This window comes from Chinchilla lanigera, unplaced genomic scaffold (genome assembly GCF_000276665.1).
Source record: "Chinchilla lanigera isolate Chin_1 unplaced genomic scaffold, ChiLan1.0 scaffold00111, whole genome shotgun sequence".
Classification (NCBI taxonomy): domain Eukaryota; kingdom Metazoa; phylum Chordata; class Mammalia; order Rodentia; family Chinchillidae; genus Chinchilla; species Chinchilla lanigera.
In genome coordinates this window covers 4,360,154-4,385,130 of record NW_004955512.1, presented here as the reverse complement: position 1 = coordinate 4,385,130, position 24,977 = coordinate 4,360,154, and the positions used below count along the sequence as shown (strand labels likewise).

Genomic DNA, 24,977 nt, shown 5'->3' with positions numbered 1-24,977 from the left:
AAAGACATCTCCCTCTACATTATTAGTAGTAATGTGGTACACATTTTTTGTGTACACTGGAAATGTTGTACCGAGCTGTTGTTCAGTTTTCACATCACCTGACTTTGGGATTGAGACATTCATTTGTAAGATCTATCAGTTAATGAAATTTTAATTTAAAAATGTGTATGATTTAGACAACACTGGCTTTCCCCTAACAGAAAAGCTAACTCCTTTTATATAAACACAGGAACAAAGATAGACATTGCTATCATCAATAAAACAGAAGTAACATACATGGATTTAGGATACTCAATTTTCAAAAATCCAAATACAAGGTATTTGGGGGTTGTATGTTACTTAAAAGCATGATTTGGGGGCTGGGGGTTTAGCTTAGCGGCACAGCGCCTGCCTGGCAAGTTCAAGGTGGTGAGTTCAATTCCGGTATTGGAAAAAAAAAAAGCATGATTTGATTTTATTTGACTTGGTATCTTTTTTGGAATTTGTTTTATACAAAACAAAGTCTCCCTAGGTTCTGGAAAAAGAACACAACATACAAATATCATAAGTTTCATGTCCATGAGGTGCCCATGAAAATGACATGATGGAAGGAAGGCTGTGAATGCAATTGCTACTCTCAACCCAAGGGTTTATTTTTACACAGTGAGTTAAAATCTTGAGTTTGTTCCTGTGAGGAAGAAAAACTAGGAAAAAAAAAGTAAGTATCTTCACATACTATTAACATAGCCACAGTGTTTCCTCAATGGTGGCATAGTAAGGGAACATTTGGCAGTACCTACACTTAAGAAAAGACCCTAAATTAAAAAAGAAACATTACCTTGCTCTTCTAAAGGAATTGTATGATTCCCACCCGGAGCCCCACAGTACAGGCACGCACCACCAGGCCGCCCTGAGTACTTTGACCCGGTGAGTTGCTGGCCCTGTTTCCATGCTGCATCCTGTCTCCCGCAGTCCAGGGAAGCGCTGTGGCAGCAGTGTGCTATCCAGATCACACACGCCATCCAGTACGTGGTGGAGTTCGCCAAGCGGATCACAGGCTTCATGGAGCTCTGTCAGAACGACCAGATTCTACTTCTGAAGTCAGGTGAGCGAAGAGAAGTTTTGTGGGGGCTTACTTTAGGCCAGGGTGTGGTTGGCCCTTAGTTCTGGGATGGTTCTAGAGCATTCTCTTCCCAATAGGCAGCTCATTTTACCACCCACATTGTCAGCTAAATCCCAGAGAAAAGGCTCTGCAGTAAAAATGCCCTGATCCTCATTCCGTTTCCCTTTGAAGTCAAATACAATTTTGCTTATTGAAAGTGGAGCTATTAATTGCGGAGGTTGAGATACCCAGCTTGACAGGCAGTGCAAATAATTAGTGTGTCAAGGTGGCTGAGTTGCTGAGCTGGCACTAAAATTTACTCCTTGCCTTCTGTAAGGGGAAAAATTGCAGGCTAGCTGAGCTCTGCCTCTGTGGTCATTTCCAATCACTTTAATGAGGATAGCCTGCAGCCAGGGTATACTGGGAGAAGCTCTGCTGAGCTCTAAGCTTTCCCTTCCCTTCTCTCCTACACCCCACCACACACACTATCACTCAGGAAGAAACCCCAAGAAACTCTGCATATGATTGACTTAGCCGATGCTATTACCTCACAGGAAGAAAGATTACTTGTGCCTTTCTTGGGTCCCTTTGAAAACAGACAATAGGAACATCGTGGTGTTTGTGATAATCTTCTTGGTTCTCATCCGTGAATATTGATAATATTAGCATCCTTTTTATATATGATAATATAGGCACATATTTTCATTGTTACCTATGACATTGCATTTAGTCTTATGAAATTGGTATTATTTCCATCTTAAAGCAAAGGAGACTGAGATTCATAGAAGTGAAACGATGTGTTCAATATCACAAAGCTGATACTAACCTGATATGAAACTTGTACCAAATATAGTTGTTTTTAAAATGTTGCTTTTGTTTTGCCAAGTAATGCAAATTAGTGAAAACTTTGACTCCAGCTCTAATTTGAATGTTATAGTTATCTAACAAGCCTAAAACTTAGTCAAAACAACTATTTCTTTTCCTCTCAAAGCTACCAGGGGGCAAGGCTCAGCAGGAATGACTTATCTCTGCTCCAAATGATGGCCATCAAGGCAACTCCACAGGGGCCTGGAGGATCCACTTGTAAATTGGCTTGCTCACCTGGCTGGCTAGCTATGCAGGTTGGCAGGGTAGAGCTTATCAGAGGCTCTGGGTTGGGGGCCTCAGCCATTCTCCTTGTGACCTTCTCCACAGACTACTTGAACTTCCTGCTACACAGATGCTAGGCTCCCAAAGTATCCTTTCAACAGAATAAGGCAGAAGTGCGTGGATCTCTCTGATTTAGCCTCAGAAGTCAGAGTGTTAGTTCTACCATAGTGAATCAGTCAAAGCATTCACAAAGGCCTGCCTGGGTCCAAGGGTGGCAGATGTGGATTCTACTTCTCGGGAGGGGTGTGGTAAGTCTAGGAAAGCATGTGAGAGGCAAGATATCATTTGACTATAGAGGCAAGATATCATCGTGACTCTCTTTGAAAAATAGAATTTGCCCCCACTTGATGTATGAGCTTGAGCTAACCTCTCAAGATGGCAGTTTCTTCATTTGTAAAATAAAGAGATGGCCTAGAAGCAATGAACTCCAAGCTGGGAACTGCACCAGGAACACTGCAGGAGCTTGCTGAAAGGCCAAGGGCACAGGCACCATTGCAGACCATGGAATCCAAATCTCCAAGGGGGGAACACAGGCAATTATATTTCTAAGAGTAGGATATCGCCAATCCATGGACTGATCATTCAGGAACCAATGAATCATATAATCTTTAACATCTCCCCCTGCTGTGAAAATTTTCACTCTGGTGTAAGAGGCAGGCTATTCAACCTCTTTAAAACTCCTGTAACTTATTCATGATATAAAGCTAATAAAATTGGCCCAAAATGGTTAATGCACCGAGCAAATATGATAATGAATGTAAAGAGACAGAAAAGCACCTTCCATGGTATATATACTCAATAAATTATATCTATCCTGTTGGTGTCAGAAAAGCATTGCTCCAATTAATCTTTACAAATCCTCTCCTGTGTAGAAGCCCCATATGCTAGGAGCAAAGAGAAATCAGTAGAACAAGGGAAATTAAACAGAGACATAAATATAAAGTAATGCAATAGGGAAGGCACCAAATCACTGGTAAAATGATCTCATGTGAATTTGTGGCTTGAGAGTCTGACAGTCACCTTCCATTATACTATGAGACACAAGCCCATTTCTCCAAACTAGAGAAACTGTGCAACACTAGCTCCTTACTATGTCAGTAAGTGTTCAGAGAGGAAAACAAAGGTAATAAATGAATTCACGTAGTCAGTGTTGTTAACCACTGACTTTGTAGCGGGGCATTTTCTCATTCCCAGATATACAGAAATAAATGTAATAACCACAACAGCCTATTGCTACAGACAAGGTTCCTGGCTCTCAGGATGACAGTGAAGGTTTTAAAAAGTGCTAAATTCATCCAGATTAATCTACCCAAGACCTCTCAGAACCTTTGGTCTGTGAGTCTAGATTATAACTCACTGGGGTGAGATAATTTAGCATTTTGCCAAAACTTACTTGGCAAAGACACTTGTTTCCAAGGGCACCAGATATGAATGGTACCCCAGTCAAATAGAGATGGAGTGTTTTTTTTTTTATTTTTGCTTTAAAGAGAAAAAAAACTAACAAAACAACAACGAAGACAAACACAAAAACAACAAAACAATACATGACCTCAAAACAAAATGATAGGAATTAACAATGATTGCTACACTACATAATGTTATCTTCAACAGAGTTGTTCAGCCTACCAGATGTAAGAGTGCAAGATTGATCAAACAATCAGAGACCAATGGAATTTCTATTCAAAGTCATCCTGTGCTGAATTATGCATGGAGCATGTTAGGTAAAACAAAATCCATGTTTCAGGTAAAACGGAGAACAAGTTTCTCCAATAGCAGAACTTCTACAGAAGTGGACAAGGGCGCACCCACCTGACACAAAGTTCCTTTCTGAATCACTTGTCATCAATTACAACTTCAAAAACTAAAACTAACTTTAATGTTATTCAATGTGAGGAGAGAACTGCTTCCCCCAAAGGATGCTGTTTGTGCCTTCCATTTTAGCCACCTAGTATATATTCTCTTTAACTCTTTACATAAGCATCAAGAGAGCTTTATTTCTGAAGTAGTTATTTAGGGGAAGGAACCTTAAGGGCTGTTATTCCTATGTGTCTGTATGTTTCTGTATGTGTTTGGATGTGTATTAAAGTTCTGAAGAGTCTCCTAACTTACACAGAGTTGTGACTAGGACAAATATGTACATGGTTTTCATTTTTTAACTCAGGTTGCTTGGAGGTGGTTTTGGTGAGAATGTGCCGTGCCTTCAACCCGTTAAACAACACTGTTCTGTTTGAAGGAAAATATGGCGGGATGCAGATGTTCAAAGCCTTAGGTAAGTTACCCTTGGAGGATGGCACAATTTCGTTAGCTGCATCTGCTTCTCCTTGTAGACTGAAATTGGCAAATGAAATTTTCTGATTCTTCAATGTGAGCTGGTATCTCATTATTCAGTAAGAGTTGGACCAAGAGAACCTCCAATATTTCATCCAACTCTTCTATTTCTACAATTGTAGCTCTTTATAGGAAAAAGAATGAACTACAGGCCCTATTGAGAACTCACGGAAGTAGATTGATGCTAAAAGTAAAAGCGGGAATGCATTAGTGATCATTCATTGTAAATTCAGCTTTTATGTTACTTTCTGGTTTGCTGCTTCACACAGTATAGTATACAGATCTCCAATGGTCTATGGGGTGATGGCTTAAGTTTCTTATGTAAATCCCTACTCATTAGTCAAGACACTTAATTAAAAGAGGGCTTTTTTCATATATTTCTCACTCATAGCATCAATTTTCTGCCAGTAAACTCAGAAGTCCTGAGGCAGTGCTAGAGCTGGTGTTCACCTGGTCAAAATTAACCCCGACCTCTCTTGGGGTGGCACCAGCACCATTGGCCTTTGCTTGGAAGTACTGTGTGTCCCCACCTCCGGTCGTCAGTGTGCTGCATGGATCAGAAGGACATTAGCAAAGATGGACTGATGCCAGGAAAGGTTTAGATGATTCCCAGTGCTACTTGTTCGGTATCCTGCCCAAGAACACCGAAGAAGCCCCTGCCCTTTCACCTCTTGTGCTGTTAGCTGATACGGCAGCCAACAGCAAGCCCATCAGGACTAGCAATGTTTCCTTCCTACAGCTGATACCCATCCACACTGTCGCCAGGGCTAGATTTTCAAGAGAGAAGAAAGAGCCTTGGCAAGCAACTTCAGTATATTTCCAGCTTCATCAAATAAACATTTACCAAGGATCAGTGAAGAGATGCAACATTATTTTGCCAAAATTCACAATGACTAAGCAACTGACCTGCAAGCCATCCATTAGAAATTAAAAATAAATAAATGATAGCTCTTCTGTCAGCTTTCCAGGGAAATTACCAATTGAGAGGTAGCTCGCTTCCATTCTGTAAGAAGTTTCTGACATTTTAGCTTAAAAGCCCTGGACACCTTACACAGCTAAGTTTAAGTGTCACTAACACCAGGAGTCCTCTGCCCTTATATGTAATGATTTAGATTTTCCATGAGTTTTATCTCTATTCCAAAAGATCCACAAATCATTTATTTACAAGTTTTTAATGATAGATAGTTTCAGGTTGATAAGACAGGATTCGGATCTTGGACTCCCAGCTACACGTCACATTGTCTACAAACATGTTGATTAGCTCATGACTGGTAATCATTTCCTCATTCTATAATTAGTATCAAGTTATTTTATATGGTTAAGAACTTAGGAATGCCTTTTCTAGATGTCCAGTATGCAAATCCTTAAATAACTTCTTGATAATAAGACTTCCTTCTCTTCCACAGTTCTAAGTTCAAGTACTTCAATTTAATTTTTCCTTTTCCTTTACAGGTTCCGATGACCTAGTGAATGAAGCATTTGACTTTGCAAAGAATTTGTGTTCCTTGCAGCTGACGGAGGAGGAGATTGCTTTGTTCTCATCTGCTGTTCTGATATCTCCAGGTAGGGAGGCCTCAGGTCTTACCTTATTTTCAAACCTGCTTTACTATGTTTAACATCAATTATACCTATGGAGGCCAAAGTGTTCAACAAAAACTTCAAAATAACTATACTTTCCTTAGCAGGTTTTCCATATTTGGGGGCAATGCAAAGGAGAGTAGTTTTAAATTTATTAAAGTGATGATTTTGCCCCAAAAGAAAGAGTAGAGGATGTTGCAGGCATCATGCCAGATCCAGGTAAATGAAATTGTTCCTTAGGAAATAAGTGAAGACAGATAATAGTCTGAGTTCTATTTCGACTTTAAGAATAAAGGACAGAGGAAAAACGTCTAGTGCAGTGAAACTTGTAGAAATATAGCTAAATGAAAGACCCAACCTAGGGACAAAATAAGCAAATATCTTTCGTTGCCTGCTTTTCTACCCAAATTAATATTGGAATGCTCACTTCAGGCAATTAAAAGTGCCTTTTTTCTTAAGAATATTAGGAGATTTAAAGAGAAATAAGGACAGCTGAGGGATAAATGGCTTCTACACAACTTCCTGGTGGAAAAAGCATCTCAGACATGGAAGTACACAGTCTAGCACCAGCTCTATCATCATTTATCTGTGGGACCCTAAATACTTGATTTCTCAGAGCCACACTTCCCACAGTAATAAATAAGGGGATTAAACTCTATATATGGAAAACTTCTTCCTGGTCCTAAAATTCAATAAAAGACCAAAAAAATTTTTAAAGGAGATGTGATGTTTATAGATCAACCAGAACTATAGCTATTGAAATACTTTTATAAATCTGTCAGTTTGAAATGTAACAATAATATAATCATAATAATATAATCATAATAATATAATAAAACAATATGACAATAAATGCATACCCCTTCAACCAGAATGAAAATTCAGACTCACTCAACTGTTTGGTTAGATTTTGAGTCAAGTGACAGCAACATCTTTGGTAAGTGTCTACTGAAAGAAAAACACATTCCTGTCTAATTTTTAAGGTCAGAGATTCATTCTTTCTGTAATCCATTTATCTCTGGAGATAGATCTCTTTTCTTGTAACCTATTTTTCAGTGAGGCTGGAGGAAATCAATCTTACATGTAGTGTGAGATTACACCTTGTATCCTTAACATGTCATTCAAGCTATATTTACCCATAATACCAACTTCTATAGGTTTTTAACAGGTAGACACTGTTCTTCCTAATATAATCCTTGGCGATCTGATTGGAGTTAGTCTAGCTTCTGTTTTTTATATAACTACTTCATCAAAAATGAAAATTACTGATCATATGAAGTGTTGTTACTAATGGTTTCTTTAATGTATCTATCTAAAATCAGCCTGTTCCCATGGTCTACACACATGCATACACACATGTACATGTAAGTTTCCCAGGCCTGGAAGCACAAATAAAATGAGTGACCATAAAGGCTTATTTCTGATAACAGCCATAGGCAAAATACTATTTCTCCTACCCTTTTCTCATTGCACTTGACGGTTTTCATTCAGTACATCTCACTGTGAGACTGAGTCTATGCCTGTGGGTCTATGAACGATAGAGACAGTTTCTCTCTGGTTCTTGCTAGCTCAGAGAAGAGCCCTATACAGAATCATTCTCCTCTTTTGGTATCTTTGTAGAAGTTTGTAAATTCATGGAAGCAAAAATTGAACAGGTTATATATCAAACTTGAATGTGACAAGAGAATGACTGCCCTGATGGAAGCTAGCCTGGTCTTTATAAGTTAGAAATCAGCTGAGCTTTTTAGCCTTTGTCTCACAGGACATGCCATGGTTGAATTTTGTGCAGTTTAGAAGCATAAGATCTGGCTTACTCTGCCTGATGCAGTCCGCCAGCCTTGGGAGCAGACCCATCCTCAGAGGCTTCATAACTCCAAGCACCTCCTTTGCCACCCTGGCTTGGTGCCATATTCAGAAGGAGATGGTGGCTCCATCTTTGGCCTGTGTCCACTTCATGCCAGTCCCACCCTTTCCCAGATCCTTGATTCAATAGCCACTATCTATTCAGCTTCAGATAGCTTAGAGAAGGGAGAAAGAGGGAAGCTTTAATTTATTCTGATTGACAATTGTCACTGAAGGCCTTTGTGCTCACTTACGTAAGGGTTTGCTTAACTTCTGGCTGGACTCATCCTTGCCCTGTGTAGGGTTACAGAGTCAGGTTTCTCACCTGACCTGAACTGTATTCAGGAAGATCATGTCCAAGTTCTTTTCCATAAGAATTTGTTCAGCCTTTGGAGATTCCAGGCATCCCTTCATTGAAAACCCAAACAATGACATTGATACTGGTCTGCACTTTGTCACCAGGGTGTATGAAGCTTCTGGGCTTAAAGGAAGAGCAGGAGGAGGAATGAAGAAAAGATGTATGGGAAAGTGAGAGAGGAAGGAAAAGAGGGAGGGAGGGAAGGAAAAGTTACCTTATCTACCAGTTAAAAATGCAGTATAGAAATGCAGAATTCAGGAGTAAATTTTTGAAATCAACTCATGTTTGTGCTATATAAATTACACCATCACCTTTATATATGATGAAAGAATAATATAAGAAAAGGAAATCCTGAATACCAATAATATTCCTGTAAAATAGGATTTCTTGACTTCTATAATCCATTTTCTGTACAAATTGCTAATGTCCACTTTGAAAGAAAATCTAAGTATCTGTCCAGAGGAAGTCAGAGAAATGTGAACTGTCAGACACCATAAGAAACATGAAGGGGTTTATTGTGTCATTTCCTCCAGAGATTACATTTTTGCCTTCCATTTTGCATCACTGGCACCATGGTGTTATTGCTTATAAAATATTTATGTTTTATATAAATAATTACAAGTCTTCACAAGCAATTTAGAAGTTTAGAACTAAGTAATTTGGAATGGGTCTGAAACTCAGCACTTACATAAGTAGGTGAGATAAAACAAAACCTGTGTTCCCTCCCTTGCTTATCTTTTTATTGTTCTTGTTGTTGTTAGACCGAGCCTGGCTGATAGAACCAAGGAAGGTCCAGAAACTTCAGGAAAAAATTTATTTTGCACTTCAACACGTGATTCAGAAGAATCACCTGGATGACGAGACACTGGCAAAGGTAGGTTCTCAGATCACAAACCCACCATCACCAAAAGAGGGTAGTGAATGAGAGGGGCCTGGGTACAAAGCAAGGAAAATCTCTCAGTGGCAACAATTTCTGAAAGCTATTTAGGGCTGCATAAATTCTTAGACGTGTACTTTTAAAGGGAGGATGGTAAATTATGATCGGTTGAGAGGCGGTGAGCTTTCTTAGAGAAGGTTGATACTGACAGATCTGCACCTGAGGCGCCAGAGGACAAATCAAAGATACTGTGGGTGTCTCATCAGAGGAATGAAAGTCTAAGGTCAGGAAAAAAGGCTTCAGATTCATATGTGAAGATAGAGGCTTTGCGCCAGCTCAGGAGCAAGGTCTGGGCAAAAGTTAAGAGTAAATAGATTTTTATTCAAAATGAGAAAGAAGCAGCAAATAGTGAGACTTGTTGACCAGAAGGATAAATGACTGTACGAAGTAGCAAGTCCCCCGTCTCCGGTCACAGGCTGGGAATTCCTGCCTGGTCACCTCTCGGGTATATTGAAAATAACAGTCAGAGCCAGAATGGAAGGTTAGACTGATGACATAAATTTCCCTTCAACTGTAATCTCTTCGTGCATGACTTGCCTTGGGAATCTTTCAAGATAGTGAAGCATCGCTGGGACAAAATGCATGCAGCCTGCCATTGGTTTCTCGGCTTGGCTTTAATGAAGAATAGCGAAGGCTGTGAGTTCCAGAAGAAGTAGTTTACCAAAGTAAAATGATCATAAGAGGAAGAAGTAATGTTCAATAATTGATGGCCAACATTATTTTAAGTCCTCATGTAACTCTAATTTCTTAAAAACTAGAACTTGTTTAGAAAGACAGTGTTATTTTAAATTAGATATTAAATCAATTTTTTAACGTGCAGGGACTATTTTAAATTTTCTCTGACCTCTTAAAACTGGACTTGTAGAGGGTAAGAAACTGGGAAATTGAGCTTATTCTTGGTTAAAAATAGTAGGAATCCTACTCTTTATATTTTTATCATTAAGCCTTCCCACTCTGCCCTTGAAGTTCTTTATTTAAAAAGGGGGAGGAAGGGTAAAGACTATTTGGAGACATCATCAGATTTTACTTTGCACATACAGAGAACTGCTATAAAAAACCTCCATGAGTTAAATATACTGCTTCATTATGGTAACATTTTGTTAAAATTAACGCATCACTAGGAAGAACATTTCTGTGCTCACTGTACAGTGATAGTTCTGTTTGACATAACTTTCCATTTAATATGTGATGAAGGACATCTAACGTGTTGCATATACCTTAATTTTGTCTCAGTCAATAGCAAAACTTCAACTTGCTTTCAGACTCACTGGGCAGTAAAGATCATAACATGAAGATGTGTATGGTCTCTATAGTTGCCTGGTTGCATATATGCATAAATTCATTGGGTGATTAATGTGGAGGGGTGTTTCTTGCATTTAGAATCTCCCAAGGACTTTGGCCTCTATATTTATCATGCTAAAGTTAAGGTCTTAAAAGAATAGAGTTAGAGGAAAGTTCTTGCTCTTTTGCCTAGAAAGATAGTTTGTTTGCTCAACAAGCCTGGTCTCTAACATCTATAGAATGATAATTACAGTTTCTTGGCCCTGTACAAATGTGTTCTGAGATTGTGATGGTTACATCCTAGGAAGGTAAAATGTTCATGCTTATTCCATTTTCTATATCCTGGTGTCCTGGTGGTGCTGTGCTTGAGATTTTAGAAAAATGATAGAAAAGTGAAAAATTAAAAATACTTGATAGCAAATTACAACACTGACTACAGGTCACCCTAACTCTCCCTTCTCCATATTTAGTGGGAAAAATATACAACACTGTTGTTGTTGTTGTTGTTGTTTAAATAAGGGACAATATTGCAAATCTGGGGATGAGATAAACATTAAAAGAGGCTCATTTCCTGCATAAAACAGCTTGGAGCCAGGTGACAAAGGATTGCTTCCATGAGCTACGTGCAGATATTAGATTTTTATATGCACCCTTTTTTGTAACAGTCATCATTTTACCATGATGCTATTTGAACTAATGTGGAGGGACTAGAAGCAGAATCACAACTTGATCTCATGCATCTCAGATCTGAATCGTATGGGTTCAGGTAAGGGATTGGGGATTCTATTTGTCTGAGTCTCAGACTGTAATAAAACACTAGAGGTGGAGGTGAATCTCTTAGGTTCCTGACTGCTTTAATATTCTGAGGACAAACACATTATCAGTGCGTAGTACACAACATCAGCCAGTTTTCCTTTACTATGACAAATTACCTGACATAAACAAGTTCAACAAAGGAAGTTTTACTTCAGTGCACGGTTTCAGAGATTTCATTCTGTGGTTGGTTGGCTCTGTGGTTTGAGGGCCTGTGGTGAAGCAAAACATCATGGCAGGAAGGATGTGATAGGACAAAGCTACTTACCTCATGGCAGCCAGGAAGCAAACAGAAAGGAAGAAGCCACGGTCTCCATATCCCCTTCCAAGGTGGTTCTACCACCTCTTGATAGGACCAAGGGACAGGGACCAAGTCTTTAGTGCATGGGCCTCTTTGGAACATTTATAATGCAAACTATTACAGACTCCCTATCATTGAACTCCAAAAGGGATTGTTTCATTTAAACCCAAAGGAAACTATTCTATCCCACCATGGCTTCTTGTCATCTTTTAAGAAAAGCTCCTTATACTTTGATAGTTATGGAGCTTTCCTGCCACCATCATAGCTCTTAGACCATGATGGGCAATGTTAACATCTCTTATTCAAGGAACCCTTGAGGAACAGCATGAATATTATAAAATCTATCTCTACAAAAAGCACACATGCCTAAAATACCGAATTAAGTCCAGAGGCTCAGGTGAAACCTCTGGTAGCCTGGGGGAGGTAAATCCTCCTCTGTGTAACGCACAAGGGACTATTTGACTGACCAGTTTGAGCCTGACTCGATGCAACAGACATCATGATGCAGGTATAAGGCTCACACTGTCACTGAACTTCATCCTAGAAAAACAGACTCCAACACATCACTTCCTGAAATTAAAGTTTCGGAAGCAGTGCTTATATTGCTTGACCAAACTTTAACCTAGGGAAAGTTTGGAACTTCAGGGATTCTGTGTCCATTAGCTAGGAAGTTTCAGTCCTCAAATATTAATCAGTTTTTTGGATGAGGGGGATTGAGAGTAGGAAAAAGCACTAAATATTCACACTTCTCTTCTCATCGGCATGATAATGATATGTAGCTTATTTATAATAAGCTTTCAGAGTCACCACTAGCTGAGTGACCCTGGACCCCTGATTCAAACGCTCTGTCCCAAATTGTTCCCATCTGTATGACATGATTAAGTTAGTACCAATGTCATGTGATTATTTTGGAGACTAAATAAGATAAAATATAGGTAAGCTACCCAGTCCATAATTGGTAATATGCAAATACTATTGCTATTATGATACTAGTTGTTGGCATTAACAGAAGATTGAGATGATCTTCTGGCTCCAAAGTTGCAGAGGGTACCACATTTATGAAATGTTATTTCGGCAAGGAAATGTTTGTCTGAGAGGTGGGCTCTATGAACTAATCACTGAAGGATGAAAACCTTCAAAAGATGGAAGTTAGGAAGTTGGGAAAGTGATAGGACGATGGTGGGAAGTAGGAAAGTATAAGGTATATTCAGACTATAAATAATAGTTAGAGTTGGCTGGATACTGGATTTGAGGAGCCAGGAAATGAGATAACACTGGTCACTTTCACTAGCGCTCATGAAAAATATCTATATACATATATATTTTTAAGCCCCCATATGACTAGAAGAGGAAGCCCATCTGTTCTCTGGGCTTCATTTTTCTTGTCTGGGAAATGAGTAGGTTGGATTACATAGTCTCTAAGGTCCTTTCAGTAGAACATTCTTTGATGCCCAAAAGAAAAAACAAAGGTTCTTCTTCACATCTTCTTTTGCCTCCCAACGCTCAGTCCTGTTTTACCACTTTACATGCTGATGAAGACTGATTTCGCCACATCTTGCAGATTCAAATGATCGTTCTGTGCACCATGGTCATTTCCTTTGAGATGATCTTCCAGCCCCAAAGTTGCCGAGGTTTCACATTTATGAAGCCAGTGCCCAGAAGTCAGCGTCTCTGTCGGGCTCCCAGAAGGACCTCCATCTGCATGGGCATCAAGGGCTGCTACGAGTCATCTCGATGGTTTTCTTCCTAGCTGAGGCCTTACGGAGATTTAGAACCCTTGTGCTCTTCTTTGCTCCGCTGAAAACAGCAGCACCACTGCTGGGCCAGGCAAAGGAGGGAAGTCCAGCATAAACAACTGTGCAGACCGTTGGTGCTGCAGTTCTCTGGTTTTATGGGCTTCCTTTATAAGCCGCTAAAATTGCCTTCTTCTTGCCCTGACAAGAAAGACAGAAGGAGGAGAGAGGAAGAGCAAAGCTTGGATCTGCATGTCTGGCTCACATCTTGCTTTCAACTCTGTGTTTCCAGCTGTCTCCTAAGTGCAGCTTTTGGGTCAGGCCAACAGCTAGAGATGTCTTTGATGTAGACCTTCTCCAGCTCAACCTTTCCTCCAGGTTGACGCTTCTTCCTGTGCCTCCTGGGTAAATAGAGTCCAGAAATAATGTTAGGTAGTGCACTTGTTTTTCCTAGCACTACTGCATGCAGAAAGAACACTCCTGGAGTTGATTTCTTGCCCAACACTGTGTAATAGTAAATTCATTAACAATACCTTTACACCTCAGACCCCAAAGCCCACTCAGCATTCATATGCAGGCTGGGAAGGAATGTTGCTTTTTATCTTGCCACAGCTATAGCACTTTGATAAGGGCGTTCACATCTCTTTCACATGTCCAAATGCTCGACACTTGCCATGTCCTGCACGTCTCAGCACATCACACTTCTGGGTGGTTTTAGACCCACATTTGTGTGCGATGAATCCTTTCAAATTCTTCCAGAATATGAGCCTGGCATCAGAGGCAGGGAGGCTGAGGCAGGCAGATGACAAGTTCAAATTCAGCTGGGTAACTTAACCATTTAGTGAGACCTTGTCTCAAAATTCTTTTAAAAAAAATTTTTTAAAGGACTGGAGATTTAGCTCAGTGTAAAGGCTTTAGACTCAATTCCCAGTACCAGAAAAAAAATCTTTCAAGATATGGAAGGGTCTATAGTAATTTTGCTGAAGTCCAGAATCTCACTCTTCTCTTCCTATTCCTGGCTGGCCAGGAAAGTACTTCCTGTTCCCTGGTAGGCCTTCCCTTTTCCAGTGTCTTCTGAAGCTCTTACTGCCCAAGAAAATGTCTCAAGTGCATCCCTTCATCCAGGAGGTACCGACCTAAGGTTATGCCACATTAATGGAAATGCAGTGGGGTCATAGGTTAGCGATGGCTGAGAACTGCACACATAGTGGCAGATCTGATCTCGGAGGCTCGGCTTTAGCTTGGGCCTTCAGCTGGGTCACTGCTACTGCCAAGAGGAGACAGCACCTCCCTTTCACAGCCCAGCCCCAGAGTGGACAGGAGACAGGACCACCAAGAATCTCAGCTTTTCCAAAAAGACACAGCACATACAGAGAGACAGAACTGCAATCTGAACCTAAATAATCAGGTTTGAAAAGGCCTGATTTCCCCAACACAGCACACATGCCGCCCCAGGGAGATGAAGGGAAGCGGGTATCCTTCAGGTCCTGGCCTCCCACTCGGCTGGCTGTGGCCAGCACTAACTGAACACCTGCTGCAGTCCCCTTCCTCAGCCTCTAGCCCTACGCACACCGATTCCCAGGCCTTAATATGAAAAAAGAACAAAGAACTTTAATTCATACTTTTACAGTTACATGTTGAAGCGATGTTTTAAATTACTTTAACTACTTTAAGTTAAACTAGACATATTATAAAATCCATTTCACTTGTTTCTTTTTGCTTTTTCTAATGTGCCTAATAGAAAATTTTAGATGACACCTGTAGCCCACATTATATTTCTATTGCATGTTGCTAATCTAGACTCTGAAGTTCAGACAAGAAAAGCATTCACCTCTCCTGCCTATTTAAGACCTGGTCTCTCACCTCCCTCACTCTGTCTGAGCAAAATACTCTTACCTAGGTAAAGGAACCAAGCATTGTCTTCACCTTCCAGGTGAGAGACTGCCTAGACTAGGTCTGTAGCCTGAACTTTACAGGATACGATGTACTACCTGACTGCAACATTGTAGCCACCAAAGAAGCACTCACATAGAAGTAGGGTGAACTAGAAAGTGTTTGTAAGTTTCATCATTTTTGTTCACTCAATGCTTATTCATTGTAAGTTCATGTGATTTGGAGGGAAAGAGCCAAGTACCGTCATGACTACAGTGAAAAACAGTGATGGATCAGAATCACACGACAGATAAAACAATGTGGTAGTGATCATTTGGAGTGTCTGTGCATTTACTATGCTTCATGCACGGTGCTGAGAGACTAAAGAGACTGATGCTTCATTCTCAAAATTACAATCTTATTATCCCACTTTACAGAGAAAGTTGAAAATTCAAGTTATCGTGTATCTCACTCCAAATTCACCAGCTTACAAGTGGGATCACCAGAATTTAAACCAAATTAGGCTAATTCCAGCACTGGAGAAATTAAGTCCTGTGCACCTACTCCTACATGTTTGACAGGCTCAGAAAGAGGCCCCTTGTGCTCAGGCACCTGGCAAGTTCCCATCTTCCCCTGGAGAATTTCAGGAGGCTGAGCTGTGTGCATGCCAACAGGGGCATGGCCTTCTTCCTTTCTAAGTCTGTTTCTAGCATGCAGATGGCAAAACCATGTCACAACATGAGAGATAAGCTTGTCTCCAATACCAAATTAGTATATAAAAGCTTAAAAGACAGAAAGCTTAAATATGTCATATGTTAATATTTGAAATCTTGCTTGAAAAGAACCATTTCTGGCCACCCTCATTTTAATAGTGTTGTCATGATACAGAAGCAAAACAGACAATCACCCTGACACACAGCGTCCATGACACACACTGATTGTGAAATCAATGGGAACTGCGGAAGGCCTCACACATTGATTTTTATTGCTTTCTCTGTAAGATCAAGATAGACTATGCTGTGCTTAATAATGGAATGTTGATTCCTGAATCTTGCACATTTTTCTTGCAATGTACTAGTTGTTATATCAGAATTCCTAACAGAGATCTGGGTTCAGTTTGATTTTGAGATTAGCATGGTTAGTCTAATCAGAACTCCTAACCAGGTGGTGTGACTTTGTGGCCTCTGCCTCCCTACTCGCATTTTTACTTGGTCAAGCATTTGTTTTGTACTGTACAAGTCCACATTTTCTTTGAAATCTGACACACGTGTTGAAAGGTTCTTAAAGCCTAAGCATATCATTCAGTGAATTATGTCAAAGTTATCACACAGGGGGACCCACTTTGAGGGCATCCCAGGGGCACCCCTTAGGCTTCTACCCAATGACAAATACACATTAAAATAACACAAAAACAGGCAAAATCATAGAAAACAACTCAACAAAGGTCCCAGTTTTTTAAATTTTGAATCCATAGTCAAGAAGCATGGCCCCCTGATAGTTATCTACTTCAACTCACACTTACTACAGATATGTCTTATGCACCAGTAAACAAGAGAGCGGTAGATAGCAAACACATGCCAGTTCCCTTCAAGAAATTCTGTGAGAGGTTAGGTTATTCCTATCTCTGTGAGCTGTTTATAGTCTGCTAGTATACATTGTAAGTCTAAAATTCCAAAGTTTGCCCATCAAATGAAAGGATTGTAAATGAGAGGTGTTATTCTACACTCATCAAGTTGCAAGTTTATGAATTCATTAGAGTTCTTTGGTTATATGTAACAGGAGCCAGTTCCAAATAGCTTAAGCCAAAACAATAAAAATCAACTGAAATAATAGAGAAATAATCACAGAACCTAAAGTGAGAAATTCTGTCACCATTGGAACAATGGATGGAGAACCCTCAGAATCTCCATTTTGTGTTTATCTCTCTTTAGGTGTCTACTTCAGTGTTCCCCCTCCCTGAATACAGTTTTCTTTGCTTCCCCATCCACATGGTGAAATACGCCAGCTCTTAGCTCCTTGGATTATTTGCAGTCTCTTCTACATTTAGAAAGTGTCTTGCTAGCTCTGTCTGGTTCTAAATTCCAACCACAGCTAAACCAGTGTCCACTTCCGCTTTTGCTGGTGATGCCCAGAGTAGAAAGAACATACACAGCAATAGGGATGCCAAGGACAGGTAGGATTGAGGCTGATCACCTGGGAAAATAGCTCGAATTCAATATTATATTTTAATCCGAGTGTCTAGTTTTTGGCTAAACAAAAATTAGAATCAGAAAGAAATGAAGCAAGGAAGAAAGGGAGGGAAGGAAGCATGGGAAATGGGTGTGTTCAGCTTTACTTTATGTACCCTAATTTGATGAATGCTCTGGAAGTTTCTTCTACTTTGATCAAATCATTGCTGGCTTCTTGCTGCAGGTTGACAGGTGTCCTGATAGTCTGAAAGCCCACCTGCACATAATTGCTAGTTTTACCCTCTGTATATCCCATTTCTCCAACCTCAGATGTACCAGTTATAAAATTGTGAATTTTCTCCTTAATCCATCCTCTGGAGAGAAGCATAGGATTATTATCTTTTCCTAAATAGCTGCTCCTTATTCTTGTAGATTCCTGTAGCTAAAGCTTCCTTCTTACTAGAAATGTTTGCCATAAGCCAGAGATGAGTATGGAACTAGCTTTTGTAACCCTCTGTCTGCTTCTGCTATGGGGATTACATAAACATGAAGGAATTTCACGATGATTTGCAATTGACTACACCCTCCACCTCCAAGCGCTTCCGGATCACCTCCCCAACTGTTTAAAAAGTTGTTGAACCATTAACTGCTGCTGAGACTTCTCTGAGCTCCCTTTGAAATGGGAGTCTCCGAGCCGCAGTACATAATATTAATGAGCAATAAGTGACTGCCTGCTGCTTCCTTGCCAGACCCTTCTGGGCTCTGACAAGGGCTGCCGCTGCTCTGTGCAGCCTCCTGGCCCATCCGGCCTACAGAATGGTGGCTCGCCAGCACTTCCTCTCACAACTGACTGGACACCATCTCTCAACCAGCCTTTTCTGAGAGCTTGGGGGTTGCAGAGATGCTTTACCTTTGTCAGTGCTCTTCGCTACAGTGGTTCGTGTTCTCTTTAAACATCTGGCCCATCCTAGAGATGAGCAAAAGAGACAGGATTTAAACCCCATAAAAAAGGGGCAGAACTAGGGATGAATGAAACTCACAGCTAATAAAAAGGACAACTTGATTACTATAAGAAAAGGCAAAGTCTTTATAATTTTTCTTTTTCCTTTCAGTGAAAGTAAATGGCTGGTTGTCCCATGCCATAACATGCAAAATACTGAGACGCAGATTTGGTGCTTGGTAAAGGGTTAAACTGAGTTCTGCCCACCATGTCATTTGACTGAATATCATGGCCTTGAGGCTTCCTCTCCTTGAAGGAAGTATGACAACAGAAATAGATGCATGACGTTCACTGTTTATGTTTCCACTGCACACCAGGCATCACTGCGCAAACGTTTGTGTGTGCTCGAGAATTCCTTTCAGCTTGCCTCAGAGGCAGGGATTGTTACAATCTCCATCCATCTACCTAGCTGATCAGGAAGCTGAGAGGTCAGGGGACTTGCCCAAGATCTCACAACTGTAAATGGCAGAGCAAGGGTCCACACCCAGCCAGGCTCCCTCCAAAACCCATGTTCTTTATCCTAGAAGAGTCCTCTCTGTGCAATGTTTGTGTGCCTCAGGGAGCTCAGGAATGTCATCATCTCTCTCTCCTCAGATTAAGTAGAACTAGGTTAGTTCAAACCTCTCTCTAGAAATAATAATGTCCTTGTCTGCTTCCTGTTAACCAGCTAACTTGATATTCAGCTAACAGGACTGCCTCAAATATGATGAGTTTACTTCTCAGTCTTGAAAGCCAGTTGTAAATGTATAAGATTTGAACCTCTGCACCAGTGTTTTCCAAGTCTTTTTCAGGGACCCACAACATCAGTGTTGGCCCGGGATATTTGTTTTGAACATGGCATTTAGCTCCACTCAGACTTAGTGAGAACAAATCCCTGCAGTTGCAGGAAGCACACAGGTGTTTCTTCTGCACACTGAAGATTGATGATCATTAGGGTTGCATCTGGAAGTTTCAGGAGCTTTGCACATTATCAATTCGATGGCAGGTGATTGTAGAAAACTTTCAAAGACTGTCTGCATTCAATAGCTATTTCAGGCAGAATTGTAACGTGCAAGAGAATTGTAGTGTGTGTAAATTGTTGCAGTTTTCTATGTGAGCCACCTGGTTAAGAAATCTTGAATAATTTTCCAAAAGACTCTGGTTAAGTGGATGCTCATACACTCTTTACCTATGAAGATATAGAAAAGACAGTTTTCCAACCTGGACTCATAGTAAATCTCTCAGAATGAGGTTCTGATTGTGTTTATGTTGCTGAATATTCTTTCAAAGAATATGGACCACATGGGCTCCCGTAATCTGGCCCTGTGCATCTCTCTATAATTACCCTCACACACACTCACCCAGTGCTGCGCAGACCCTGCGCTACCTTCACTTCTTTTAGTGCACCAGGCACCACAGTGTCTTTACCTGTGATCCTGGGCGTATAATATCTCTGCTCCCCCAGTGTCTAATTATTGTCTGCTCTCCCTTTGGATGTCAGAGTCACTGTCACCTCCTCAAGAAAGCCTTCTCCAGCTTCCACAAGAAGTCAGAACACACTATTAGCTACCCCTGCTGAGCCACCATTCTATGGCTCTCACCACAGTTTTTCCATCTGCTTTTGACAGTGTGGTAACTTTATTCCCATCTGTCTTCACACATAGACTATAAACAAGAACCATAACTGTTTTGTGCATTCTGGTGTCTAGCTGAGGGCATGCTACATAGTAAACATGCAATTAATCATGGAGTACCATGAATGAAAAAAATTTAATTCATAATGTTGGAGAGAAAGTCTTGATTCCCAATGTAAAATTTAACATCTATCCTATAGACATACTCTATACATTTTTCATTTCTCTCCCTCTTTCAGTAGCAGTGGAGATGGTAGGTTGGAAAGTCTGAGCCCTCAGAGGCCTGTAGGTATTCTAGATTCCTTTAGTGTGTCAACGGCTCTAATCCTGGTGCTATTTTTAAGTAGCTCAGAGTAAGGTTATACAGTTATTAGCTGTTTAAAAGAAAGTTAAAGAATGGAAATTTCTGATTTTGAAAAACAAAAAAGTAATTATTATTTCCTCTTTTACTTCAAAGGCTGGAGTGGATTCTTATTATTGAACAGGAGTAGAGCGCATGATGGGCTTAATTGGTGATGAGATGGGTTTTACTTCATTGCATTTTAACATCAACATTTTCAGTGTATGACATACGACTATTCGCCAGACGAGCTATCGTGTTCTCTTCCTGAACACTGTTCTCAGTGAGAACATATCTCACTCCTCACAGTAGTATAATCACAAGTTTGTTTAAACTTCTTTTGACACAGTGGATTTGAAATTCTCCTCAATTATAAGTGTCTTAAAAGCTGGAATTGTTCATATCTTAAGAACTATGTAGCATTTAGCAAACTGTGGATTTTTTAAATTATTATAAAACATTATCTTCTGGGTATTAACTCAAAAACTGACATCCTCCTTGAGACGTAAATGTCTAAAATACCAATTATAAAGTTTATATTCTCTCACTCATTTTCTAAATGCCTCCTTAAGTGAGCTAAGTGGCAGGGACCTGCAGACTTCTTTCTTGATTAACCATAGGTTTCATCTCATTCCTACACTGGAAAAGAATTCGAGGGACACTGATGGTTTTAGTGGATTTGAGTGCCAAGAAAGACAGATAATTATGGGTTATACCTCACACAGTTGGCTATAGTCTCCGAACATTATCACCTACAAAGTTAAAATTTAGTATTCATGTCATACAGATCTGCAGGAAGTGATGGGACATAATATTAGCTAACAGGTGTGCTCCCCACCTACAGTATCCTTAACAGTTTTATGCAAATTATTACTGAGTCTAAGCAACAACACCATTAAGCTGATACTATCCAAAAGCCCATTTGGGGGCTGGGGATTTAACTCAGCGGCACAGCGCCTGCCGGGCAATCGCAAGGTCATGAGTTCGATTCCCAGTACCAGGGGAAAAAAAAAACAAAAAAAAAAGAGCCCATTTTACAAATAAGAAAACTGAGACAGAAGTATGTGGCAGCCACATTGTAAGTAAGCTATTTTAGAAGCAGGATTCTGACATAGGCAGCCTGTCTGCAGAGCATCTACTTGTAAATATTATACCAGAATACGTCCCATATTACTTTATTTAAGAACAATGAATCCGGAAGCTTGGCCCTGCTTTCTTTTTTTCTCTTGATTTTTCCCTTAGAAGTTGCAGGTGGGAGTTGTTTTGTTCTAAAGAGAGGTTGAAAGCAAGCCTGCTTTTATTCTGAACATCTTTTTCCGAAGCCGTTTACCTTTATCTGGGACCAGAGAAGACACTGATTCAGAGGACAGAGCACTAATGAGCTTCCTTCTTTGTCTCCCTCCCTGTGTCTCCACTCTGCAGTTAATAGCCAAGATACCAACCATCACAGCTGTGTGCAACTTGCACGGGGAGAAGCTGCAGGTATTTAAGCAATCTCATCCAGACATAGTGAATACACTGTTTCCTCCGTTGTACAAGGAGCTCTTTAATCCGGACTGTACCACGGTGTGCAAATGAAGGGGACCAGAGAACTGTCTCATAGTCGTGGAATGCGTCACCATTAAGACAAAAGCAATGTCATGAAGACTTAAGAAAAATGTCACTACTGCAACATTAGGAATGTCCTGCACTTAATAGAATTATTTTTCACCGCTACAGTTTGAAGAATGTAAATATGCACCTGAGTGGGGCTCTTTTGTTTGTTTGTTTTTGAAATGACCATAAATATACAAATATAGGACACTGGGTATTACCCTTTTTTAATTTTATTCGGGTATGTTTTGAAGACAACTGTTTATAGAATTTTATTGTAGATATATACAAGAACAGAGCAGTACTTTACATGATTACTTTTCCTGTTGATTGTTCAAATATAATTTAAGAAAATTCTACTTAATAGGCTTATCTATTTCTATGTTTTTAGATAGTTGATGCATGTGTAAATTTGTAGCTGTCTTGGAAAGTACTGTGCATGTATGTAATAAGTATATAATATATGAGAATATTATATATGACTATTACTTATACATGCACATGCACTGTGGCTTAAAATACCATACCGACTAGCAATGGAGGTTCAATCAGGCTCTCTTATATTATTTACTTTCTGTGTTACATGTTACTTTTATGTTAGACAATCAGGGTTTTGTTTTTCCAGCCAGAGTTTTCATCCGTAGTCAGGAGCAGGATGGTACCAGTTCAAAAATAAGTCTACAGAGGAATCAGTATAATGCACGGCCTCTATATAAAAATGCTGTTTCTATCAATGATATCAAAGCCTTGTCAGGATGGTACATACTTGGGGGCAGTATTTGGAGCCATTTTCCTGTTTTAAGAATTGAGCTGCAAATAATATGGCAAGAGCCAGTACTTTTTTTTTTTTGACCAAACAATTAGTTTCTATTTTTCACCAAAACACATTAAAAAACACTTTTTCTTTGGATTTGGATTTCCAATTGTGAAAAAAGCTTGACTTCGGTGCTCCTTGTTGTCAACCAAAAAATACAGTCCTGTGGATTATGACCACCAGCATTTTTTTCTAGTGAAATTAGAATGAAAGATCAGAACATGGGGTTCCAGTGCCCCTTTATGCAAGCATTTTCTCTCTCACCATGTTTTGGCAAATAAGAGGCAGAAATAGAACATGCAAAATAAAGAAATAATTTTTATATTTTCCTTATACATTTGTTAGAAAAAGTGTCAATAAAGGTGGAAGAGGCAGGACTTTTCTGTGTCCTTCTATTCTGGGCCCAGTAGTTGTTTTCAATTCCAAAACACCGTATTATAAAAATATATCAGAAAATTAACAAATTTGAAAACCATTCATGTTTATTCTATGGAACTAATATACTCCTATGCCAAAACTATTACCAGTGTGGTTTGAAATTATATCTTCCATCCACTGTAAGATTGATTTTAGCAACTTGTAAAACTTCATTGGTAATATCAGAATCAGAAGTTCAGAGTTCATTGGTAACATCAGAATCAGAAAGTGTGGACTTTTTCTGCAAGTTCTCCCATTTTCACCAGGTCTCTGGTGACTTTAAGCATCAGAAAAGCATAAATTGCAAGGCATGCATTCTGACTGCTTCCTGGAGCCCTATGCCTGTGGTATTATCTGATCCAAAGGAAGACAATTAAAAAGGAAATTAGGGGAGATGTTTGTGTAGAAGACAATAAATTATGTACTTGTGTATGTGTAGCCTAGTCCCCAACCTGCCATTTTCTCCTTGTCAGACACCACACACACATACACACACACACACACACACACACCTACTTTGTAAATTTCCATCAGTGGAAACCTTGATTTTTTTCATATCCTATGCTCTCCTGAAGTTCATGGTTGAGAGTCATCTCCAAGGTGCCTCAGAACTCCCGACTGATGATCAAAACAGTAGTGTTAGTCTTTTCCTTTTAGGAAACAGAGCCTTTTCTCACCTCATGATTGATGAATTCCTAACCACTGGGGAAAAACAAAAAGGCTTTAAAATAATGAATCTCTTTCTCAACTACTGTTATATTCAATTAATTTAACTACATTGAACCAAATTACCTTTGGTTCTAAGAAGACAGCTGTAGACTGCTTATTATGCTGCTACAGGGACTTAATTCTTTTTGGTGTAAATGTCACTCCTGCTAGCTCTTTGTATAAAGAATTAATTCCAAGAGTCATATTTCCTTCTAATGGAAAGATTACTTTACTGATTGCTAGGAAAACAGGGTAATGGAAGGCACTCAATTAAACCAAGCTGTTTCCAAATGCAATGTATGTTTTATGATTGGCTTGTGATAGGCGATGCTTAATGTGTCTACTTGGTGTTTCCCTTTGAGCTTTGAACTTATGTCCAACTTTGTTTTCATTGTTCTGTTGGCCGTGTTTCCCGTTGCCAGCCTGTAACTCCTGCTCAGTTGCACAGAGAATCATTTGTGGCCTCCAGTTTACCTTGGAGGATTTAAATTGGCTCAGTTGATGAAGGAGCAGAGAATTTTTTTCTGCTCTTGTCCCATGGGTGATGTAGGAAAAAGATTGTTCCCCACACTTGCCTCAGGAGGTACTGGCTTTGAATTTGTGTCATTTCCACTACTGCAAGCATTTCACTGGGACAGCATGAACCTTTTGAAGCTAGGGGACAGAAAACAGAGCTAGCAACTGAACCAGAACAACGCAGTGGAAACCAGTATGTTGCTCAGCCACTTCAGTTGAGAAAGAAATTTCCAGTTTGGGCTACATTGCCAAATTTTCAAGTTGAGTTTTTCAAGGTAACAAAGCCTTTTAAAAACTGTCCTTTCAGCATTTCATCTGACAACATGTCAAAGTGTTTTCAAATTTTGATAAGAACAACTTTCTCTCTAGCAATGCAACCCCAGCACTTAATTCCTTCCCTCCCCACCAAGAACTAACAAATGTTCACAACACATTCATGGAAAGGTGTGCACTGGAAGAAGGAATCCACATTCTGTGCATCTTGCTTCATGCTTTGTAAATGACAATCAATGCTTAATGCAGATGTTGCACTGTA

At 39.8% G+C, this 24,977-nt stretch overlaps 1 protein-coding gene across 1 annotated transcript in view; it reads left to right on the top strand.

Moving 5' to 3' along the window:
- Nucleotides 1–22,844, top strand: part of Rorb (RAR-related orphan receptor B) — a 179,146-nt gene extending 156,302 nt beyond the window's left edge. Inside the window, exons 6-10 of the mRNA XM_005408324.2 lie at nucleotides 952–1,084; nucleotides 4,392–4,499; nucleotides 6,011–6,121; nucleotides 9,098–9,210; nucleotides 21,817–22,844. Coding sequence (XP_005408381.1) covers nucleotides 952–1,084; nucleotides 4,392–4,499; nucleotides 6,011–6,121; nucleotides 9,098–9,210; nucleotides 21,817–21,972 — 621 coding nt within the window. The 3' untranslated portion in view covers nucleotides 21,973–22,844. The remainder of the gene's footprint in view (nucleotides 1–951; nucleotides 1,085–4,391; nucleotides 4,500–6,010; nucleotides 6,122–9,097; nucleotides 9,211–21,816) is intronic.
- Nucleotides 22,845–24,977: the final 2,133 nt, after the last annotated feature.